General features: G+C 50.5%; 1 protein-coding gene across 2 annotated transcripts in view; it reads left to right on the top strand.

Annotated features, from left to right (window-relative positions):
* The first annotated feature begins 8,891 nt into the window (after positions 1-8,891).
* LOC138762312 (insulin-like growth factor-binding protein 2) overlaps positions 8,892-18,457 on the top strand; it is a 49,636-nt gene continuing 40,070 nt past the window's right edge. For both annotated transcript variants that reach the window (XM_069936066.1, XM_069936065.1), the window contains exon 1: positions 8,892-9,285. In XM_069936066.1, coding sequence (XP_069792167.1) covers positions 8,922-9,285 — 364 coding nt within the window. In that variant the 5' untranslated portion in view covers positions 8,892-8,921. The remainder of the gene's footprint in view (positions 9,286-18,457) is intronic.

Below are 18,457 nucleotides of genomic sequence, written 5' to 3'. Positions count from 1 at the left end.
TTTTCTTCCATCCATGTGCCTGTTGTAGAGTCTTTTAAATGCCCCTAATGTTCCAACCTCCACCACCACCTCTGGCAAGACATTCCAGACCCCCACATCTCTCTGTGTAAAAAAAAAACTTAACCCTGACATCTTGCCTAAATTTCCTCCCTTCACTTTGTACCCACGTCCTCTGGTGTTTGCTGATCCTGCCCTGGGAAACAGGTCCTGGCCGTCCACCCTATCTATGCCCGTCATAATCTTGTCGACCTCTATTAAGTCACATCTCATCCTTTTTCACTCCAGAGAGTACAGTCCCAGCTCTGCTAACCTTCCATGCAACTTACTCCTTCCCACCTTTACATCTTGGCCTTTGTAGGTTTTCCTCCACATTTATCCAATTCCCTCCTGAAGGCTGCATTAGGTGCAGGGACATCACGTCACACCTGTGTTGGACATTGGAGAGACCATTCCTGGAGTTTAGTGCACAGTTTTAGTCACCCAGCCATAGGAAGATGTCCTTACCCACAACACAGAAATCGGCTGGTCTCCCAATGTCCATTGGAGATGATGATGTATTACTGATGTAAAAACATAATGCTGGAGAAACTCAGCAGGAGAAGGAGTGTCCTTTATATAGCAAAAGTGAAAATACATAACCAACGTTTTGGGCTAGAACCCTTCACCAAGGAAAGGAAAAATGTCGGCAGGTGTCCGGACAGTGAGAGGGGAAAGTTTTAAACAGGATCTGAGGGGCACCTTCTTCACACAGAGGGAAGTGGTTGTGTGGAATAAACAACCGGAGGAAAAGGTCGAGGCAGGGACAATTACAATGTTAATAGACGTTAGACAGGCCCATGGATAGGGAAGGTTAAGAGGGATACAGGCTGACACAGGAAAATGTGTCCTAGATTTGTGGGGCAGCACAGTGGGCGTAGCGGTTAGCGCAACACCTTTACAACACCAGCGATCAAGACCAGACTGGGGTTTGAATCCCACGCCATCTGTAAGGAGTTTGTACGCTCTTCCTGTGTCTGTGTGGGTTTTCTCCAGTTGGCATGGGCTCGTGGACCGAAATGGCCTGTTACTGTACTATATAAATTAAAATTTAATTTCTTTATTTTAAAAATATTTTTATTGATATTTTTCAATATAAACAATTGAACAGTACAAATATACAATGTGCTAAAAGATTCAGAAAAAATATTTTTAAAAAATTGTACAATATTCTTGTAACAAAGAAATCCAGAAACAGAGGAAAAAATCATAGCAAGAAAATAAGATTTTTAACAACAAAAACTCCACAACAACCCTAACTCTTAACGTTATGATAACATCCATAAATGGGCCCCATGTCTTTTGGAACTTAACATTTCAATCCTTGATAACAGATCTAATTTTTTCTAGAGTTAAACAAGCCATTTGTGTATGTGTAGGTGGAGTGTTAGCTTTCCATTTAATCAAAATTCCACGTCTGGCTATCAATCAAGTCGTCACCTTTATTTATCGATCATACCACGCTCGCACGGTAAAGACGAGATAGTGTTTCTCCAGGGCCACGGAGCAGATTGACATAAATATAAGTTACCATAGAAGTTAAACATGTTAAAATATTGATGTAAAAGATAAAATTCGGCTTTAATTTCAACCACACACTGTGTAAAAGGTTTTCCATAGCTCACTACTAATTCCTTTCTTTACATATGTGACCTCCTCATTTTATACACTTTGATTCAACCTCCGAAACAAACAGCCCCAGGCTCTTGTCCCTACACTGCAGAGAGCTCGAGGAGGGGGGGTGTGTGTGTGTGTGAGTGTGCGCGCACGCATGCACGCACGCACGTGCCTGAGTGCATACGTGGGTGCTTGCACGTGTATTTAACAGTTGTTTTTATTGAGGTCAAATTTGTTGACACAGTGAATGTTCCAAAGTTCAGAAACATATTGAAGAGAGTGTTGAGCAACCACGGTGCCATCACTTCACCATATTTTACAACAAACGGAGCTGAATTTGAAGCAACCAATTGTTAGATCCTACCTAGAATTGATCAACTGGGTGAACAAGTGGCGTTTACATTTCATTAGGCACTTTTGCTACAACTACTATAAGAACCAAATGTGATTAAGCCCATATTACATCATGTTAGTTAGAATGTTTTGATAATACATGGAGCTGTCAGACAGGTCTTGACAAGAGAAAGAGAGAATCAGAGACAAGTGGGAGGGAACAAAAAAGAATGAGACCAAAGAGATGCTGAGAGAGGGAGTGAGAGAGAAATCAGAGAGGACAGGAGTCTGTGAGTGTGTGCGCGTGCTGGCAACGAGAGCTTGTGTAGCAGTAGCTGAGTATGTGTGTGCTTGTGACCCTGTGTGCTGGGGTGTGTGTGCTCGTGCTGGTGAATGTGTGCGTGTGCATGTCAGTTTGTGTGCGGGCACACTTACACTCTCAACCCCATTTTGTCCTGGGGACAAATCTGGGATCGAATTGCAGCATTCAGAATATAATCAGCCCATCCATGAATGAGCAGTGGAACATAGCATTTTGATCAATCTGATCCAAGGGTTGAGTGGATGAATGGGGAGGTACAGGTTCAACATTCCATTTATTGTCATGTAATAAAATACACAGACCTCTTCCGTTCCTCGACGTAGGTTGGCACAAGATCATGAGTTGAATGGTCTGTTCTGTGCTCTAATGTTCAATGTCCTTATTCAATGAGTATTGAATTCAAGAGTAGGGAGGTTATGATGAAATTGTACAAGGCATTGGTGAGACCAAATTTGGAGTACTGTGTACAGTTTTGGTCACCAAATTATAGGAAAGATAGAAACAAAATAGAGAGAGTGCAGAGAAGGTTCACGAGAATGTTGACAGGATTTCAGGGTCTGAGTTCCAGGGAAAGGTTGTGCAGACTGGGGCTTTTTTCTCTGGAGCGTAGAAGATTGAGGGGGGACTTGATCGAGGTGTTTAAGATTTTAAAAGGGACAGACAGAGTAAATGTGGATAGGGTTTTTCAATTAAGAGTGGGGGAGATTCAAACTAGAGGACATGGTTTAAGATTGAAGGGGAAAATTATAAGGGGAACATGAGGGGAAATTTCTTTACGCAGAGGGTGGTGGGGATGTGGAATGAGCTTCCGGCAGACGTGGTCGAGGCGGGATCATTTAAGGAAAGACTGGATCGTTACATGGATAGGAGGGGACTAGAGGGGTATGGACCGGGTGCTGGTCAGTGGGACTTGGAGGGTGGGGATTTGCTACGGCATGGACTAGTAGGGCCGAACTGGCCTGTTCTGTGCTGTAAGTGGTTATATGGTTATATGGTCCTTCTGGAGAATGAGCTCCCATGGTGTTGGTGAGAATGGAGTTCAGGATTTAGATCCAAAGTTGTGCGGACCTATGTAAACAATCTAACCCTCCCCTCCCTCACACCCATAACCCTCAATTTTCTTGCATTCATGTGCCTGTCTAAGCGTCTTTTAAATGTGCCTATTATACCAGCCTCCACCACCACCCCAAGCAATGCGTTCCAGGGCCCCACCACTTGCCTGATATCTCCCCTTAAATTTCCTCCCTTCACTGTATACAGATGTCCTCTGGTATTTGCTACTATTGCCCTGGGAAACGGATGCTGGCTGTCCACCCTATCTACGCCTCTCAGAATTTTGTAGACCTCTGTTAATTCTCCTCAACACAACACTCTGTGTAGTCTCACCAGAGATTTATAGAGCTACAACATGACCTCTCGACTCCTGAACTCAAGCCCCCTATTAATGAAGCCCAGCATCCCATAGACCTTCTTAACTATCCTATCAACCTGTGCGGCGACCTTGAGGGATGTATGGATTTAGACCCCAAGGTCCCTCTGTTCATCCACACTCTTAAGTGTCCAACCATTAACCCTGTTCTCACCCTTCTGGTTTGTCCTTCCAAAATGCATCATCTCACACTTCTCCGGATTGAAAACTCCATCTGCCATTTTTCTGCCCAGATCTTTCTTTTTCTTTTCTTTGGCTTGGCTTCGCGGACGAAGATTTATGGAGGGGGTAAAAGTCCACGTCAGCTGCAGGCTCGTTTGTGGCTGACAAGTCCGATGCGGGACAGGCAGACACGGTTGCAGCGGCTGCAGGGGAAAAATGGTTGGTTGGGGTTGAGTGTTGGGTTTTTCCTCCTTTGCCTTTTGTCAGTGAGGTGGGCTCTGCGGTCTTCTTCAAAGGAGGTTGCTGCCCGCCAAACTGTGAGGCGCCAAGATGCACGGTTTGAGGCGATATCAGCCCACTGGCGGTGGTCAATGTGGCAGGCACCAAGAGATTTCTTTAGGCAGTCCTTGTACCTTTTCTTTGGTGCACCTCTGTCACGGTGGCCAGTGGAGAGCTCGCCATATAACATGATCTTGGGAAGGCGATGGTCCTCCATTCTGGAGACGTGACCCACCCAGCGCAGCTGGATCTTCAGCAGCGTGGACTCGATGCTGTCGACCTCTGCCATCTCGAGTACTTCGACGTTAGGGATGAAAGCGCTCCAATGGATGTTGAGGATGGAGCGGAGACAACGCTGGTGGAAGCGTTCTAGGAGGCGTAGGTGATGCCGGTAGAGGACCCATGATTCGGAGCCGAACAGGAGTGTGGGTATGACAACGGCTCTGTATACGCTTATCTTTGTGAGGTTTTTCAGTTGGTTGTTTTTCCAGACTCTTTTGTGTAGTCTTCCAAAGGCGCTATTTGCCTTGGCGAGTCTGTTGTCTATCTCATTGTCGATCCTTGCATCTGATGAAATGGTGCAGCCGAGATAGGTAAACTGGTTGACCGTTTTGAGTTTTGTGTGCCCGATGGAGATGTGGGGGGGCTGGTAGTCATGGTGGGGAGCTGGCTGATGGAGGACCTCAGTTTTCTTCAGGCTGACTTCCAGGCCAAACACTTTGGCAGTTTCCGCAAAGCAGGACGTCAAGCGCTGAAGAGCTGGCTCTGAATGGGCAACTAAAGCGGCATCGTCTGCAAAGAGTAGTTCACGGACAAGTTTCTCTCGTGTCTTGGTGTGAGCTTGCAGGCGCCTCAGATTGAAGAGACTGCCATCCGTGCGGTACCGGATGTAAACAGCGTCTTCATTGTTGGGGTCTTTCATGGCCCAGATCTGCACCCTGTCTATATCCCATTGTAACCTTTGTCAACTTTCAACTCCATCCACAACTCCTCCAACCTTCATATCATCCACAAACTTACTGCTCCATCTCTCTGCCTTTTTGTCCAGGTCATTTATAAAAATCACAAAGAGCAGGGGCCCCAGAACAGATCCCTGCAGCCCCTCCACTAGTCACCGACCTCCAGGCAGAATACTTTCCTTCCACTACTACTCTCTGCTTTCTGTAGGCAAGACAAATCTGAATCCACACAGCTAAGGTTCCTTGGATCCCACGTCTCAGGACATTCTGATTGAGTACCATGCGGGACCTCGTCGAACACCTTATTAAAATCCATCAACTCCACATCTACCATTGGACCTTCATCAGTTTATTTTGTTACCTCATCATAACAACTCAATTAGGCTTGCAAGGTATGACCTGCCCTCACTAAGCCTTGCTGACTACCCTGAGAAGACTATGCTTCTCTCAATGCTCATAACCCTTACTCCAACAGTTTTCCCACCACTGATTCAAGGCCCTGGTCTATAGTTCCCAGGATTCTCCCTTTTACATTTTAAAAACAGAGACTGCATTTGCCATTCTCCAATCTTCTGATACCACTCCTGAGGCTAGGATTGACACAAAGATAATTTCCCCATCAATATCTTCTCTTGATTCCTGTAGGAAGATGGAGTATATGCCGTGAATTCTTGGGGACTAATCAATCCTAAAGTTTTTAGAAACAGGTTGGGCAGATGTTCATTGGACAGAGTGAGAGGTGATCTGATTGAAACAAATATTGGAAATAATATGTTGGTCTGAATGCTGAACAACCCTTCTCACCGTATCTGCTATAATAAACAAAAATATTTTATTTAAGAATTTTAAAACCACATCAATATATATATATATTTAATAAAACTACAAAGCTATACATGTGGCATATATAAACCTCCTCCCTCCACCCCACCACCCCCCCCCCCGAATATACCAAAAGAAAAGAAAGAAAAAAGAAAATCTGGAGAATGTAATAAGAAAGCATAGAATCTCAATACTGGGGGGTGACCAACAGGACGGGCTTTCAGTGAGTCCCTCAAATTTTCAAACCAACGTGCTGTAAGTATGGGCTCCATATTTTCCAAAAAAATTGATATTTATTATGTAAATTATAAGTTATCTTCTCAAGTGGAATACAAGTACACATTTCAGCAGGTCACCTCTCCATCCCTAAACCTGTATCTGATTTCCAAGTAACTTCCTAGAAACAGCTAAAGCCAATCGTAAAAATTCAATTTGATACATAGTTACCCTTAATTTAAGTCCATCCACTTTAATATCACCCCCCAAAAATAACATCAGGTCCCGTGGGAACTCAACCCCTAATATTTTCTCCAAAGAATTCCCTACTTCCCACCAAAAAGGTTTACACTCGGACACTCTGAAGTAGAATGGAAAAATGAACCAACTTCCTGATCACATCTACAACTGAAATCTGATAATGTTAGATTCCATTTGTTTAATTTTTGAGGAGTTAAATAGAATGATGTAGAAAATTATATTGAACTAGTCTCTACCCAACATTAATAGTTTTGTCATAGTTTCTTTTCATAATTACATCCGATCATTTTCATTTAGTCATCTATTTAAATCAATCTCTCATCTTAATCTCGATTTATGAATTCCTAATTTAGGAGCTGCTTTTTGAAGTAATTTGTACATCACCAAAATAAACTTATTTATACCACCCTTACATATCAATATTCTCATTCATTCAGTTGAGATAATATCAAACCTAACTTATCAACCAAGAATGCCTTAAAAAACACAATATTAAAGGTTGAATCTACAAGGTTCTCACAGGGATGAGGTGGGTGGTGCAGCGATAGTTCCCCCAATGGGGTATTTAAAACCACAGGACAGTTTTAGAGCAAGCGTTCTGCAGATGGAGACGGGTTTGGTGAATGCTTGGAATTCTTTCCCCTAGAGGTTGTGGGGTTTCCACTGAAGATTGGATTGACAAACATTTGAACTCTATGGGACTTGAAGGGAGAGTGTGGGAAAGTGGCGCTGATGGATCAACCACAACCTTGTGAAATGGTGGAGAAAGTCAAAGGGCCGATTGGCCTCCTGTTGCTGCTTCAAATGCTGCTAAGATATGGAGATCTGGCAGGTCTGCTCTTGAGAATGAGGTGCCACTTCCCTCTCACCCCCCTTCCCCCTCACCCCCCCTTCCCCCTCACCGCCCCTTCCCCCTCACCTCCCCCTTCCCCCTCACCCCCCCTTCCCCCTCACCTCCCCCTTCCCCCTCACCCCCCCTTCCCCCTCACCCTCCCTTCCCCCTCACCCCCCCTTCCCCCTCACCCCCCCTTCCCCCTCACCTCCCCCTTCCCCCTCACCCCCCCTTCCCCCTCACCTCCCCCTTCCCCCTCACCTCCCCCTTCCCCCTCACCCTCCCTTCCCCCCTCTTCCCCCTCACACCAGTGGTGGCCTTTCCACTTGTAGGTGGCAGATGCAGGGACCCATATGAGCACTTTCCTCTAACTAGAGTGGACACAGGGTCCTAGTGGAGCCCTTTCCTTTTGCAGTCGGTGGATGCAGAGACTGAGCGGAGTCCTTTCATCTCATTAGTAATATATACAGGGAGCCGGCAGAGGCTTTTTCTCCTGCTGGCAGCAGGTGCGGAGACCCAGTGGAGACCTTTCCTCCTGAAGTCAGTGGGCGCAGGAGCCCTTCCCTCCAACCATTAATATGCACAGGAATCCAATGGAGCCCTTTCCTGCAATCATGAACAGGCACAGGGACCCAGTGAAACCCTTTCCTTCAATCAGTAACTTGCTCAGGGACCTACCAGAACCCATTCCGTCAATCAGTAACTTGCTCAAGGCCCCTGCCGAGCCCATTCCTGCAATCAGACACTTGCTCAGGGACCCAGCAGAGTCCATTCCTTCAATCCGTAACTTGCCCATGGACCCTGCAAAGCTCATTCCTTCAATCCGTAATTTGCTCAGGGACCCAGCAGAGACCATTCCTTCAATCCGTAACTTGCTCAGGGACTCTGCCGAGCCCATTCCTTCAATCCGTAACTTGCTCATGGACCCTGCAGAGCTCATTCCTTCAATCCGTAACTTGCTCAGGGACCCTGCAGAGCCCATTCCTTCAATCCGTAACTTGCTCAGGGACCCTGCAGAGCCCATTCCTTCAATCCGTAACTTGCTCAGGGACCCAGCAGAGCCCATTCCTTCAATCTGTAACTTGCTCAGGGACCCAGCAGAACCCATTCCTTCAATCGGTAAGTTGCTCAGGAACCCAGCAGAGCCCTTTCCTTTGCTCATGAATGGGCACAAGAACCCTGCGGAGTCCTTGCCTCCAACCCTTAATGGGTGCAGGGACCCAGAGGAGCCCTACAACAACCCATGGTTGCAGGGGAGCAGTGGGACCCTTTCCACCAGCTAGTTCTGGACATGGGGACCCAGCAGAGGCCTTTGCTTCAATTGTTCTTGGGCACTGGGACAGAGAGGAACCCTTTCCACCCTTGAGGGATGGAGGGACCCAGCGGAGCCCTTTCCTCGACCTCGAAGGTGTGCAGCAACCCGGCGGATCCCTTCCGACACCCCTCCATGGGCGCAAGGAACGGGCGGAGTCCCGGTCGCCAAGAACCCACGGGCGCAGGGATCCAGCGGAGCCTTCCCCCCCCCCTACCCTTCACGGGCGCAGGGACCCAGCGGAGCCTTCCCCCCCCCCTACCCTTCACGGGCGCAGGGACCCAGCGGAGCCCTTTCGGGCTGCCGGCCGCCGCCGCCGCGGACGGGTTGTGCGCCAGACGATGGACGCCGCCGGGCTGGTGGGAGCGGCGCTGCTGCTGCTGCTGCTCGCGGTGGGGGGGCCGGGGGCGGCGGGGGCGCTGGGGGCGCCGCCGTTCCGCTGCCCCCCGTGTAGCAGCGAGCAGCGGGCGGCGTGTCCGGAGCCGGCCGGCTGCAGCGAGGCGGTGCGGGAGCCGGGCTGCGGCTGCTGCTGGAGCTGTGCCCGGGGCGCGGGCGAGGCGTGCGGGGTCTACACGCCCCGGTGCGGGGCCGGGCTGCGCTGCTACCCCCGCCGGGGCACCGACTTCCCGCTGCACGCCCTGGTGCGCGGCCGCGGGCTCTGCTCCAAGCGCCGGGACCTGGACTACGGCCGCTCCCGGGACGCAGGTAAAGGGGCCGGTCTCAAACCTCCCCTCTCGCCCCCTCCCCCCCCTCCCCCCCTCCCCCCCTCCCCCCCCTCTCCCCCCTCTCCCCTCCCCCCCTTTCCCCCTCCCCCCTTTCCCCTCCCCTCCCCCCCTCCCCTTCCCCCCTCTCCCCTTCCCCCCTCTCCCCTTCCCCCCTCTCCCCTTCCCCCCTCCCCCTTCCCCCCTCCCCCCTCCCCCTTCCCCCTCCCCCTCCCCCCTTTCCCCCTCCCCCCTTTCCCCCTCCCCCCTTTCCCCCTCCCCCCTTTCCCCCTCCCCCCTTTCCCCCTCCCCCTCCCCCCCTTTCCCCTCCCCCCCTTCCCCCCCTCCACTTCCCCCCTCTCCCCTCTCCCCCTCTCCCCTCTCCCCCCCTCCCCTCCCCCCTTCCCCCCTCTCCCCTTCCCCCCTCCCCCCCATCCCCCCTCCCCTCCCCCTCTCCCATCCCCCCTCCCCTCCCCCTCTCCCCTCCCCCTCCCCTCCCCCCTCCCCTCCCCCCTCTCCCCTCCTCCCTCCCCCTTCCCCCCTCTCCCCTCCTCCCCTCCCCTCCCCCCCCTCCCCCTCCCCCCTCCCCCTCCCCCTCCCCTCTCCCCTCCCCCCTCCCCTCCCCCCCCTTCCCCTCCCTTCCCCCTCTCCCCTCCCCTCCCCCCTCCCCTTCCCCCCTCCCTCCCCCCTCCCTCCCCCCCTCCCTCCCCCCTCCCTCCCCCTCCCCTCCCCCTCCCCTCCCCCCTCTCCCCTTCCCCCCTCTCCCCTTCCCCCCTCTCCCCTTCCCCCCTCTCCCCTTCCCCCCTCTCCCCTTCCCCCCTCTCCCCTTCCCCCCTCTCCCCTTCCCCCCTCTCCCCTTCCCCCCTCTCCCCTTCCCCCCTCTCCCCTTCCCCCCTCTCCCCTTCCCCCCTCTCCCCTTCCCCCCTCTCCCCTTCCCCCCTCTCCCCTTCCCCCCTCTCCCCTTCCCCCCTCTCCCCTTCCCCCCTCTCCCCTTCCCCCCTCTCCCCTTCCCCCCTCTCCCCTTCCCCCCTCTCCCCTTCCCCCCTCTCCCCTTCCCCCCTCTCCCCTTCCCCCCTCTCCCCTTCCCCCCTCTCCCCTTCCCCCCTCTCCCCTTCCCCCCTCTCCCCTTCCCCCCTCTCCCCTTCCCCCCTCTCCCCTTCCCCCCTCTCCCCTTCCCCCCTCTCCCCTTCCCCCCTCTCCCCTCCCCCCTCTCCCCCTCCCCCCTCTCCCCCTCCCCCCTCTCCCCCTCCCCCCTCCCCTCCCCCCTCTCCCCCTCCCCTCCTCTCCCCCTCCCTCTCCTCTCCCCCTCCCTCTCCTCTCCCCCTCCCTCTCCTCTCCCCCTCCCTCTCCTCTCCCCCTCCCTCTCCTCTCCCCCTCCCTCTCCTCTCCCCCTCCCTCTCCTCTCCCCCTCCCTCTCCTCTCCCCCTCCCCCCCCAACCCCCCTTCCTCCCCTCTCTCCTCCACACCAGTCCACCTTTTCCCCACCACTAGGTCCATACCTGCATACCTCCTCCCTGGTCCAAATCACCCCCCCCCTCACCTTAGCTCAAAATCCCCCTCCCCCTGTCCAAAACTCCCCCACTTCCTGGACCAAATCACTCCCCTGGTCCTTCCCCACCCCTCCAAAAAAATCTGGTCCTACCCCTCCCCCACCCTCACATTCAAGCCTTCCCCCTACCCCCCTCAGATCTGTCCTACCCACACCCCACCTCACAGTCTGAGGTCCAAACCTAGCCCCCCCCCCCCCATTCCTTGAAGGGTTCAAGCCTGAGAAGTTGGTTGTAACTCTGGCCAGCTGAGTTTCTGCAGTTTTGTGTTTTGACTTTGAATGGGATGGATTAGCTCACCTTGGATCCCATGTGATTTAAACTTGTCCAATAGTCAGGGTCCCATCACCCATCCCTGCAGAACACACCAGTCATCGGCTCCCAATCATCAGGACCAACTTGAAAACAAAACTTAGACGTACATCCAGCTCGGTAACAGGCCATTTCATCCCATGAGCTCATGCTGCCCAATTTACACCCGATTGGCCTACAACCCCTGCTACATTTTTGGAGGGTGGAAGGTAACCAGAGCCCCCAGAAGATACCCACACAGTCATGGGGAGAATGTACAAGCTCCTTACAGATAGCGCGGGATTCAAATCCCGGTCGCTGGCACCATTAACAGTGTTGCACGAACCACTCTGCTGAGAAGGGAAGGGGGGAAAGCGGAGAGCTCTTGTAATTGAGGATTCACTGATTAAGGGAGCAGATAGGAGATTCGGTTGGTGAGATTGGGGCTCCTGGATGGTATGTGGCCTCTCAGGTGCCAGGGTCAAGGATGTCTCTGATCAAGTACACAGCATTCTGGAGGGGGAGGATGAGCAGCCAGATGTTGTGATCCACGTGGGGACCAAAGACAGAGACAGGAGTGGGGATAAGGTCCTGAAGAGGGACTCTAGGGAGTTAGGGAAGAAGTTAAAAAGCAGGACCTCGGGGGTGGTGATCTCAGGATTCCTGCCTGTGCCATGTGCCAAAGAGGGGTGGAACAGGGAGTTGTGACAGATGAATGTGTGGCTGAAGAGTTGGTGCAGGAGGCAGGGGTTCAGATTTTTGGATCATTGGGATCTCTTCTGGGGAAGGTCTGATCTGTACAAAAAAGGATGGGCTGGAGGGGGACGAATATCCTGGCGGGGAGGTTCACGAGAGGTGTTGGGGAGGGATTAAACTAGTTTGGCAGGGTGAATCAGATTGAGAGAGCAGAGATTAAGGTAGGAGGACACCTAGATATGAAGGGAGGGAGGAACCAGAATGTTAATGATTGGGGAAGGGGAGGTGATCAAAGGAGTGAATGTGCAGGATGTCCTCCCAAGGGATATTGGGAATTTGGTTCGGAGGAAGAAGGATGTGTACAGTAAGGAAGATGAGGTGCTTGAGGAGGAATATAAAGTGTAAAAAAAAATTAAGAAATTAGAAAGGCTCGGCCAGTGGTTCTCAACCTTTTTCTTTCCACTCACATCCCATTTTAACTAATCCCTAGGCCATTGGTGCTCTGATGAGTAAGGGATTGCTGAAGGTGGGATGTGAGTGAGAAGAAAAGGTTGAGAATCACTGCTCAAAACCCGATGGTTACTGAAATAGTTTGCTTGAGAAAAATTGTCATTGGCCTATTTCCTTTGGAGTTCTGAAACCGTGCACAGAACGAGTCAATGAGGGACGATTAAAACAGTGGTTTTCAATTTTTTTCTTTCCACCCACATCCAACCTTAAGCAATCCCTTAGTCATCACAGAGCACCGATGGCAGAGGGATTACTTAAAGTGGGATGTGAGTGGAAAGAAAAACATTGGGAACCACTGGGCTGAAAGGAGAGATGAGGCTGCTTTGACAGGCAAGGTAAAAATAAATCCAAAAGGTTTCTACAGGTACATTAAAAGTAAAAGAATAGTGAGGGATAAAATTGAGTCCCTTGAGGATTATAGGGGTCAGTTCAGTGAGGAGTCAGAGGAGATGGGGGAAATTTTAAATGATTTTTTTTCAGTATTCACCAAGGAAAAGAATATTGAGGCAGGTGAAGTGGGGAAATCTGGTAGTGAGGACACGGAAAATATACAGATTAATGAAGAGGCTATTTTAAAGAATAAGGATGGATAAATCTTCGTGTCCTGAAAAGATATTCCCTAGGACCCTAAGGGAGGTTAGTGAACAGATAGCGGGGGCTCTGACAGAAATATTTAAAATGTCACTGACCACGAGGGAGGTGCCGGAGGACTGGAGGCTCATGTGGTTCCACTGTTTAAAAAAGGTTCCAAAAGTAAGCCTGGTAATTATAGGCCTGTGAGTCTGACATCAGTGGTGGGTAAACTAATGGAGAGTGTTGTTAGAGATGGAATAATCAATTATTTGGATAGACAGGGACTGATTAGGATTAGTCAACACGGTTTTGTACGTGGTAGGTCATGTTTTTCGAGGAGGTTACTCAGAAGGTTGATGAGGTGAAGGGTGTAGATGTTGTCTATATGGACTTTAGCAAATCTTGGACAAGGTTCTGCATAAGAGGTTAGTAAGGAAGGTGGAAGCATTAGGTATTAATGATGAAGTAGTGAAATGGATTCAACAATGGTTGGATGGGAGATGCCGGAGAGTAGTGGTGGAATTGGAGGCCAGTGTCGAGTGGATTTGCCTTAAGGATTGGTACTGGGTCCACTGCTGTTTGTCATATATATTAATGATCTAGAATCGATGATAGGGTGGTAAATTGGATTAGTTAGTATGTAGATGATATGAAGATTGGTGGTGTTGTGGACAGTGAGCAAGATTATTAAAGTTTGCAGTGGAATATAGGCCAGTTAGAAGAGTGGGCTGGAAGATGACAGATGGATTTTAATACTGATAAGTGTGAGGTGCTACATTTTGGTCGGAATAATCAGTAAAAGTCATACACGTGAAACAGTAGACAATTGAGGAGTGCAGTAGAAGAAATGGATTTAGGAATTCTGGTACATAATTCCCTGAAAGTGGAGTTGCGTGTAGACAGGGTGGTGAAGAAAGCTTTTGGTATGTTGGCTTGAAAAATCAGAGCGTTGAGTACAGGAGTCGGGATGTTATGTTGAAATTGTATAAGGCATTGGTGAAGCCAAATTTGGAATATTGTGTGCAGTTTTGGTCATTGAATTACAGGAAGGATATAAACGGTATAGAGAGAATGCAGAGGAGGTTTATGAGAATGTTACCGGGGTTTGAGTTACAGGGAATGGTTGAACAGACTGGGACTTTATTCCCTGGAGCGTAGAAGATTGAGAGGTGATTTGAGAGAGGTATTTAAAATGATAAGGGGGACAGATAGAGTCAATGTGGACAGGATTTTTCCATTGTGGGGGAGATTCAAACAAGAGGACATGGATTGAGATTGAAGGGGGAACAATTTAGGGGAAACATAAGGAGGAATTTCTTATCTCAGAGGGTGGTGGGGGTATGGAATGAGCTTCCAGCCAAAGTGGTCGATGCAGGCTCGATTTTAATAATTAAGGACGAGAGAGGTGTGGAGGGGGCTGGGTATGGGACTAGGTGGGAGAAGGTGTTTGGCATGGAGTAGAAGGGCTGAACTAACCTGTTTCTGTCATTGTTGCATGGTTCTATCTCTGCTCCTTTACACCAACCAGCGTGGTTACTTAATCTGGATCTCATCAGTTCTTTTAAACCTGACTGTTTCACACGGAAGAGGGGCCATAAACTTTGAAGGGGGTCGGTTATAACAGATAAAAGGTTGGGAATGGCTGCTCAAGCCTTCCCTATCCAGGTAGCGGTTGAAATGTCATTTGAAAGTTGCATTTCTACCTGCCTCTCCCACTTCCTCTGGCATCTGGTTCCACAGACCCACCTCTCCCTCCTTTGGGCGAATTTTAAATTTAAATATGTTTTGAAGGGTGGGAGGAAACCGCAGTCCCTGGGGAAACCCCACACAGACATGGGGAAAACATACAAACTCCTTACAGATTGTGTGGGATTCAAACCCCGGTTCTGATTTCTGGCGCTGTAATGGCATTGTGCTAACCACGAAGCAAACTGTGCAGCCCAAAAAGGATTTAAATGAGGTTCGATCTCCCACTGACCACTGCTGCCCAATCCCTGCCTTTCCCAGCGCAGGTTAATTCCATCCTTTCTGATCGTTTCCTGACAGCAGGCTTGGAACTACCTGGCCCTTCCCTGCAGACCTGGAAAATCTGGCACGTCAGCTGAAGAGTTGTACGTCTCTGTCAGGACCCCAGCAATCTCCTCTCTCAGCTCCATGGCAGCCTGCGATGCACCCCACCAGCTCCAGACATTCGTCCACCATCAAGACATCTGACGCGTATGACAACACGTTCTAGAATTTCACCGTGCCCCTCCCTGAACCTTTCAACACCAGGATCTCGCTGCCTGTTGAATATAGATGAGAGGGGCATTGAGTCTCAGCCCTGCACACAGACCACCGCTCTACTCCCTAGTGGTTTTCACTCTTTCTCTGCTCACCCCAACCCATTTACCATAAGGCTGCCCATGGACTAAGATAGGGCATGTCCTTTTTGCTCTGTGGGATCCTGCTGTGTTTTAGTAGCTGTGGCGCTCGGGGAGATGTTCCCTTGCAGGTGTGCTGCACCACTGCACATGAGGCTGCGGTCTGCACCGGCTGCATCCCATCAGCCGTTCACCCTGGCCACTCCACTCCAACTCCTAGCACGAGGACAAGGGCAGCAGGTGAAGGCACACCACCACCTGCAGGCTCCCCATCCTAATTTGGACAAATATCACTGTTCCTTCATCACTGGCACTAAGTCATGAACTCCCTCCTCACCAGCACTATGTGGCCTTCTAGAACGACATAGAATGTTCCAGCACAGTGCAGGCCTTCAACCCACGCTGTTGTGCTGACCTATGTAAACCTACTCCACAACAATTGAACCCTTCTTCCCTCATACCCCAAACCCTCGACTTTCTTCCATCCATGTGCCTGTCTAAGTCTTTTAAATGGCCCTATTGTTCCAGCCTCCAGCACCACCCCTGGCGATGCACTCCAGGCCCCCTCAATTCTCTGTGTTAAATAGAGTCATCTGTCATCTCCTCCATACTTTCCTCAGCTTAAACATGTCCTCTAGTTAATTGCTGCTGTTGCACTGGGAAAAAGGTGCAGGTTGGCCACCCTATCGAAGCCCCTCGTAATCCTGTAGACCTCCAATAAGTCACCTCTCACCCTTCATCACTCAACCCTGCAGTAGTTTGTGGAGTGAGCTTCCCCCCCCCCCCCCCCCCGCCCCCACCCTCCACTTCTGAAGGGTCATTATGGATGTAGCATAAATGCTGGACTTTCCGGTGACACCATCTCAGTCCCCCAAATGGGTATCAAAGTGGTGGAGACTATGAGCTGAGCTGTAGCACACGGGCAACTGGATAACTGTCCCGCGATGGGTCTGTTTGGGTGGTGGAGGCATGGGAGGGGATTCTGAGAGATGGGATCCACTCACCTTTGGAAAGGCAAGGCTTGATTAGGGATTGTCACCGTGGTTTTTTGTGTGGGAGATCATGTCTCACAAATCTGTTTGGCGAGGTGGTCAAGAGGCTTGGCCGGGGCAGCAGGCATTGTTTATATGAACGATGGTGAGGGTCCATGTGATGGGCTGGTGTGGAAGGTTAGATCGCATGGGAACTGTGGCGAGCTGGTCAATGGGAACAGAGTTGGGTTGATGGTAGGAGACGGAGGGTGACGGTGGAGGGTTGTTACTCAGAGTGGAGGTCTCCAAGTAGTGGCATGCCGCAGGGGTCAGCACTGGGTCACTTGTTTGTCAGCTACATTGACGATGTGGGAGGGAATGTAATTAGTGTGGTTAGTAAGGTTGGTGGTGTGGTGGACAGAGAAGAAGGTTCTCTGAGATCACAACAGGATTTAGATGTCCTGGGGAAGTAGGCCAAGGAACTTGTTCAAGTGTGAGGGGTTGCACTCTGGTGGGTTAAACCAGGGTAAGACGACCACAGTGACCCTGACGAACAAAGACACCTCAGGGGAAAGGGGGTCTTGAGGAGGAATGCATCACATTAACTTTCTGAAACAGCATGTTACCGAACTTCAAGGAAGCATGCTGTCTTAGATCTGGTTCTGTGCAACAAGACCGGTCTTGTATTTGGGGATCCTCTCGGTAAGAGTGAATGCAGTAGTGTGATCTAAAACCAGCGAACTATGCCTTACCAAGAGAGTCTGCAACAGGATGAAGAAGGAATTGGCCAGAGTAGACTGGGAACACGGGCGCTGTGATGGGACAGCTGAGGAACTTGGGAAGACTTTCAGAGATTTTTCACTGTTCTCCACTTTGCCCTCTGTTCTCCTGCACTTCTCAGTGCCCCCTACTCTTTGCCATTTGTGACCTACCTTGGTTTGCCCTCCCAAAGTACAACACCTCCCACTTATCTGGATTGGACTCCCATCATGTTTCCAGCTGGTTCAGATCCCTCTGCAAGTTTTGAAAACCTTCCTCATTCTCCACATCGCCTCCAATCTTGGTGTCATTTAGATTATTGATATAGGTGACAACCAAAAGGAAGAACTAGCAAGACACCTGGATAGAAATTCCCAAACCAGGCTGTGCTATGTCCAGCCAATGTACTTTTCCTGGTGCACCTGCTGACAGGCCATATCTAAACGTAGAACGTTCCAGATCAATACAGACCCTTCAGCCCGTGATGTTGTACCGACCTATGTAAACCTACTTAACAACAATCTAGCCCCTCTGTCCCTCACACCCATAACCTAATTTTTGTTACATCCATGTACCTGTACAAGAGTCTTTTAAATACCCTTATTGAACTGGCCTCCTTCAACACCCCAGCAACTCATTCCACTCTGTTTATAAAAAACACCTCTGACGTCTCCCCTAAACTTTCCTCCCCTCGCCTTAAACCAGTGGTTCTCAGCCTTTTCCTCCATTTACATACCCCCTCAAGTAATCCCTATTAACCACAGAGCCCCTTGGCACAGAATTCCCCAGATATGTGAGGGGGGGGGGGTGAGGTTGAGACCCACTGCCTTAAGCGTATGTTCTCTGGTATTTGCTAAAAAGGAGCTGGCAATTCCGCCTATCTAAAACCCTCATAATGTTAATTTTTAATTTAGACCCACAGCACAGTAAACGGGCCATTTTGGCCCACAAGTCCATGCTGCCCAGTGACAGCCGGTTTGTTTTGAACTGTGGGAGCAAACCGGAGGCCCCAGGGAAAACCCTCGCAGACACAGGGAGAACGTACAATCTCCTTACAGACAGCGCGGGATTCAGACCCTGGTCCGGTCCCAATCGCTGGCGCTGTAACAGCGTTGCGCTAATTGCGACGCCCACCGTGCTGCCCCTGTGGATCAATAATCTTGTATGAGTGCGTAAAGTGATGAGGGGGACTGTAGAGTAAGAGGGATCTAGTCCCTTTAAACGGAGGATACAGAAACAAGGGTCTAAAGTGGATGGTAGTGGATTTGAAGGAGCATTGGGGCCTGGAATGGAGATGAAGGGAAAAATCCTTCTGGTTGAGATAGAGCTCCCCAACCCACCCACTCCTTCCCACACGGTCTGCAGCCCTGAGGGTGTGCTCGAGGGGCCATGACCTGCAGGGCTGCAGACCGTGTGGGAAGGAGTGGGTGGGTTGGGGAGCTCTATCTCAACCAGAGTGGTTCTGA

This window comes from Narcine bancroftii, chromosome 4, assembly GCF_036971445.1.
Source record: "Narcine bancroftii isolate sNarBan1 chromosome 4, sNarBan1.hap1, whole genome shotgun sequence".
Taxonomy (NCBI): Eukaryota; Metazoa; Chordata; class Chondrichthyes; order Torpediniformes; family Narcinidae; genus Narcine; species Narcine bancroftii.
Note: the sequence above shows the minus strand (reverse complement) of the source record. Positions and strands in the feature narration are given on the sequence as shown.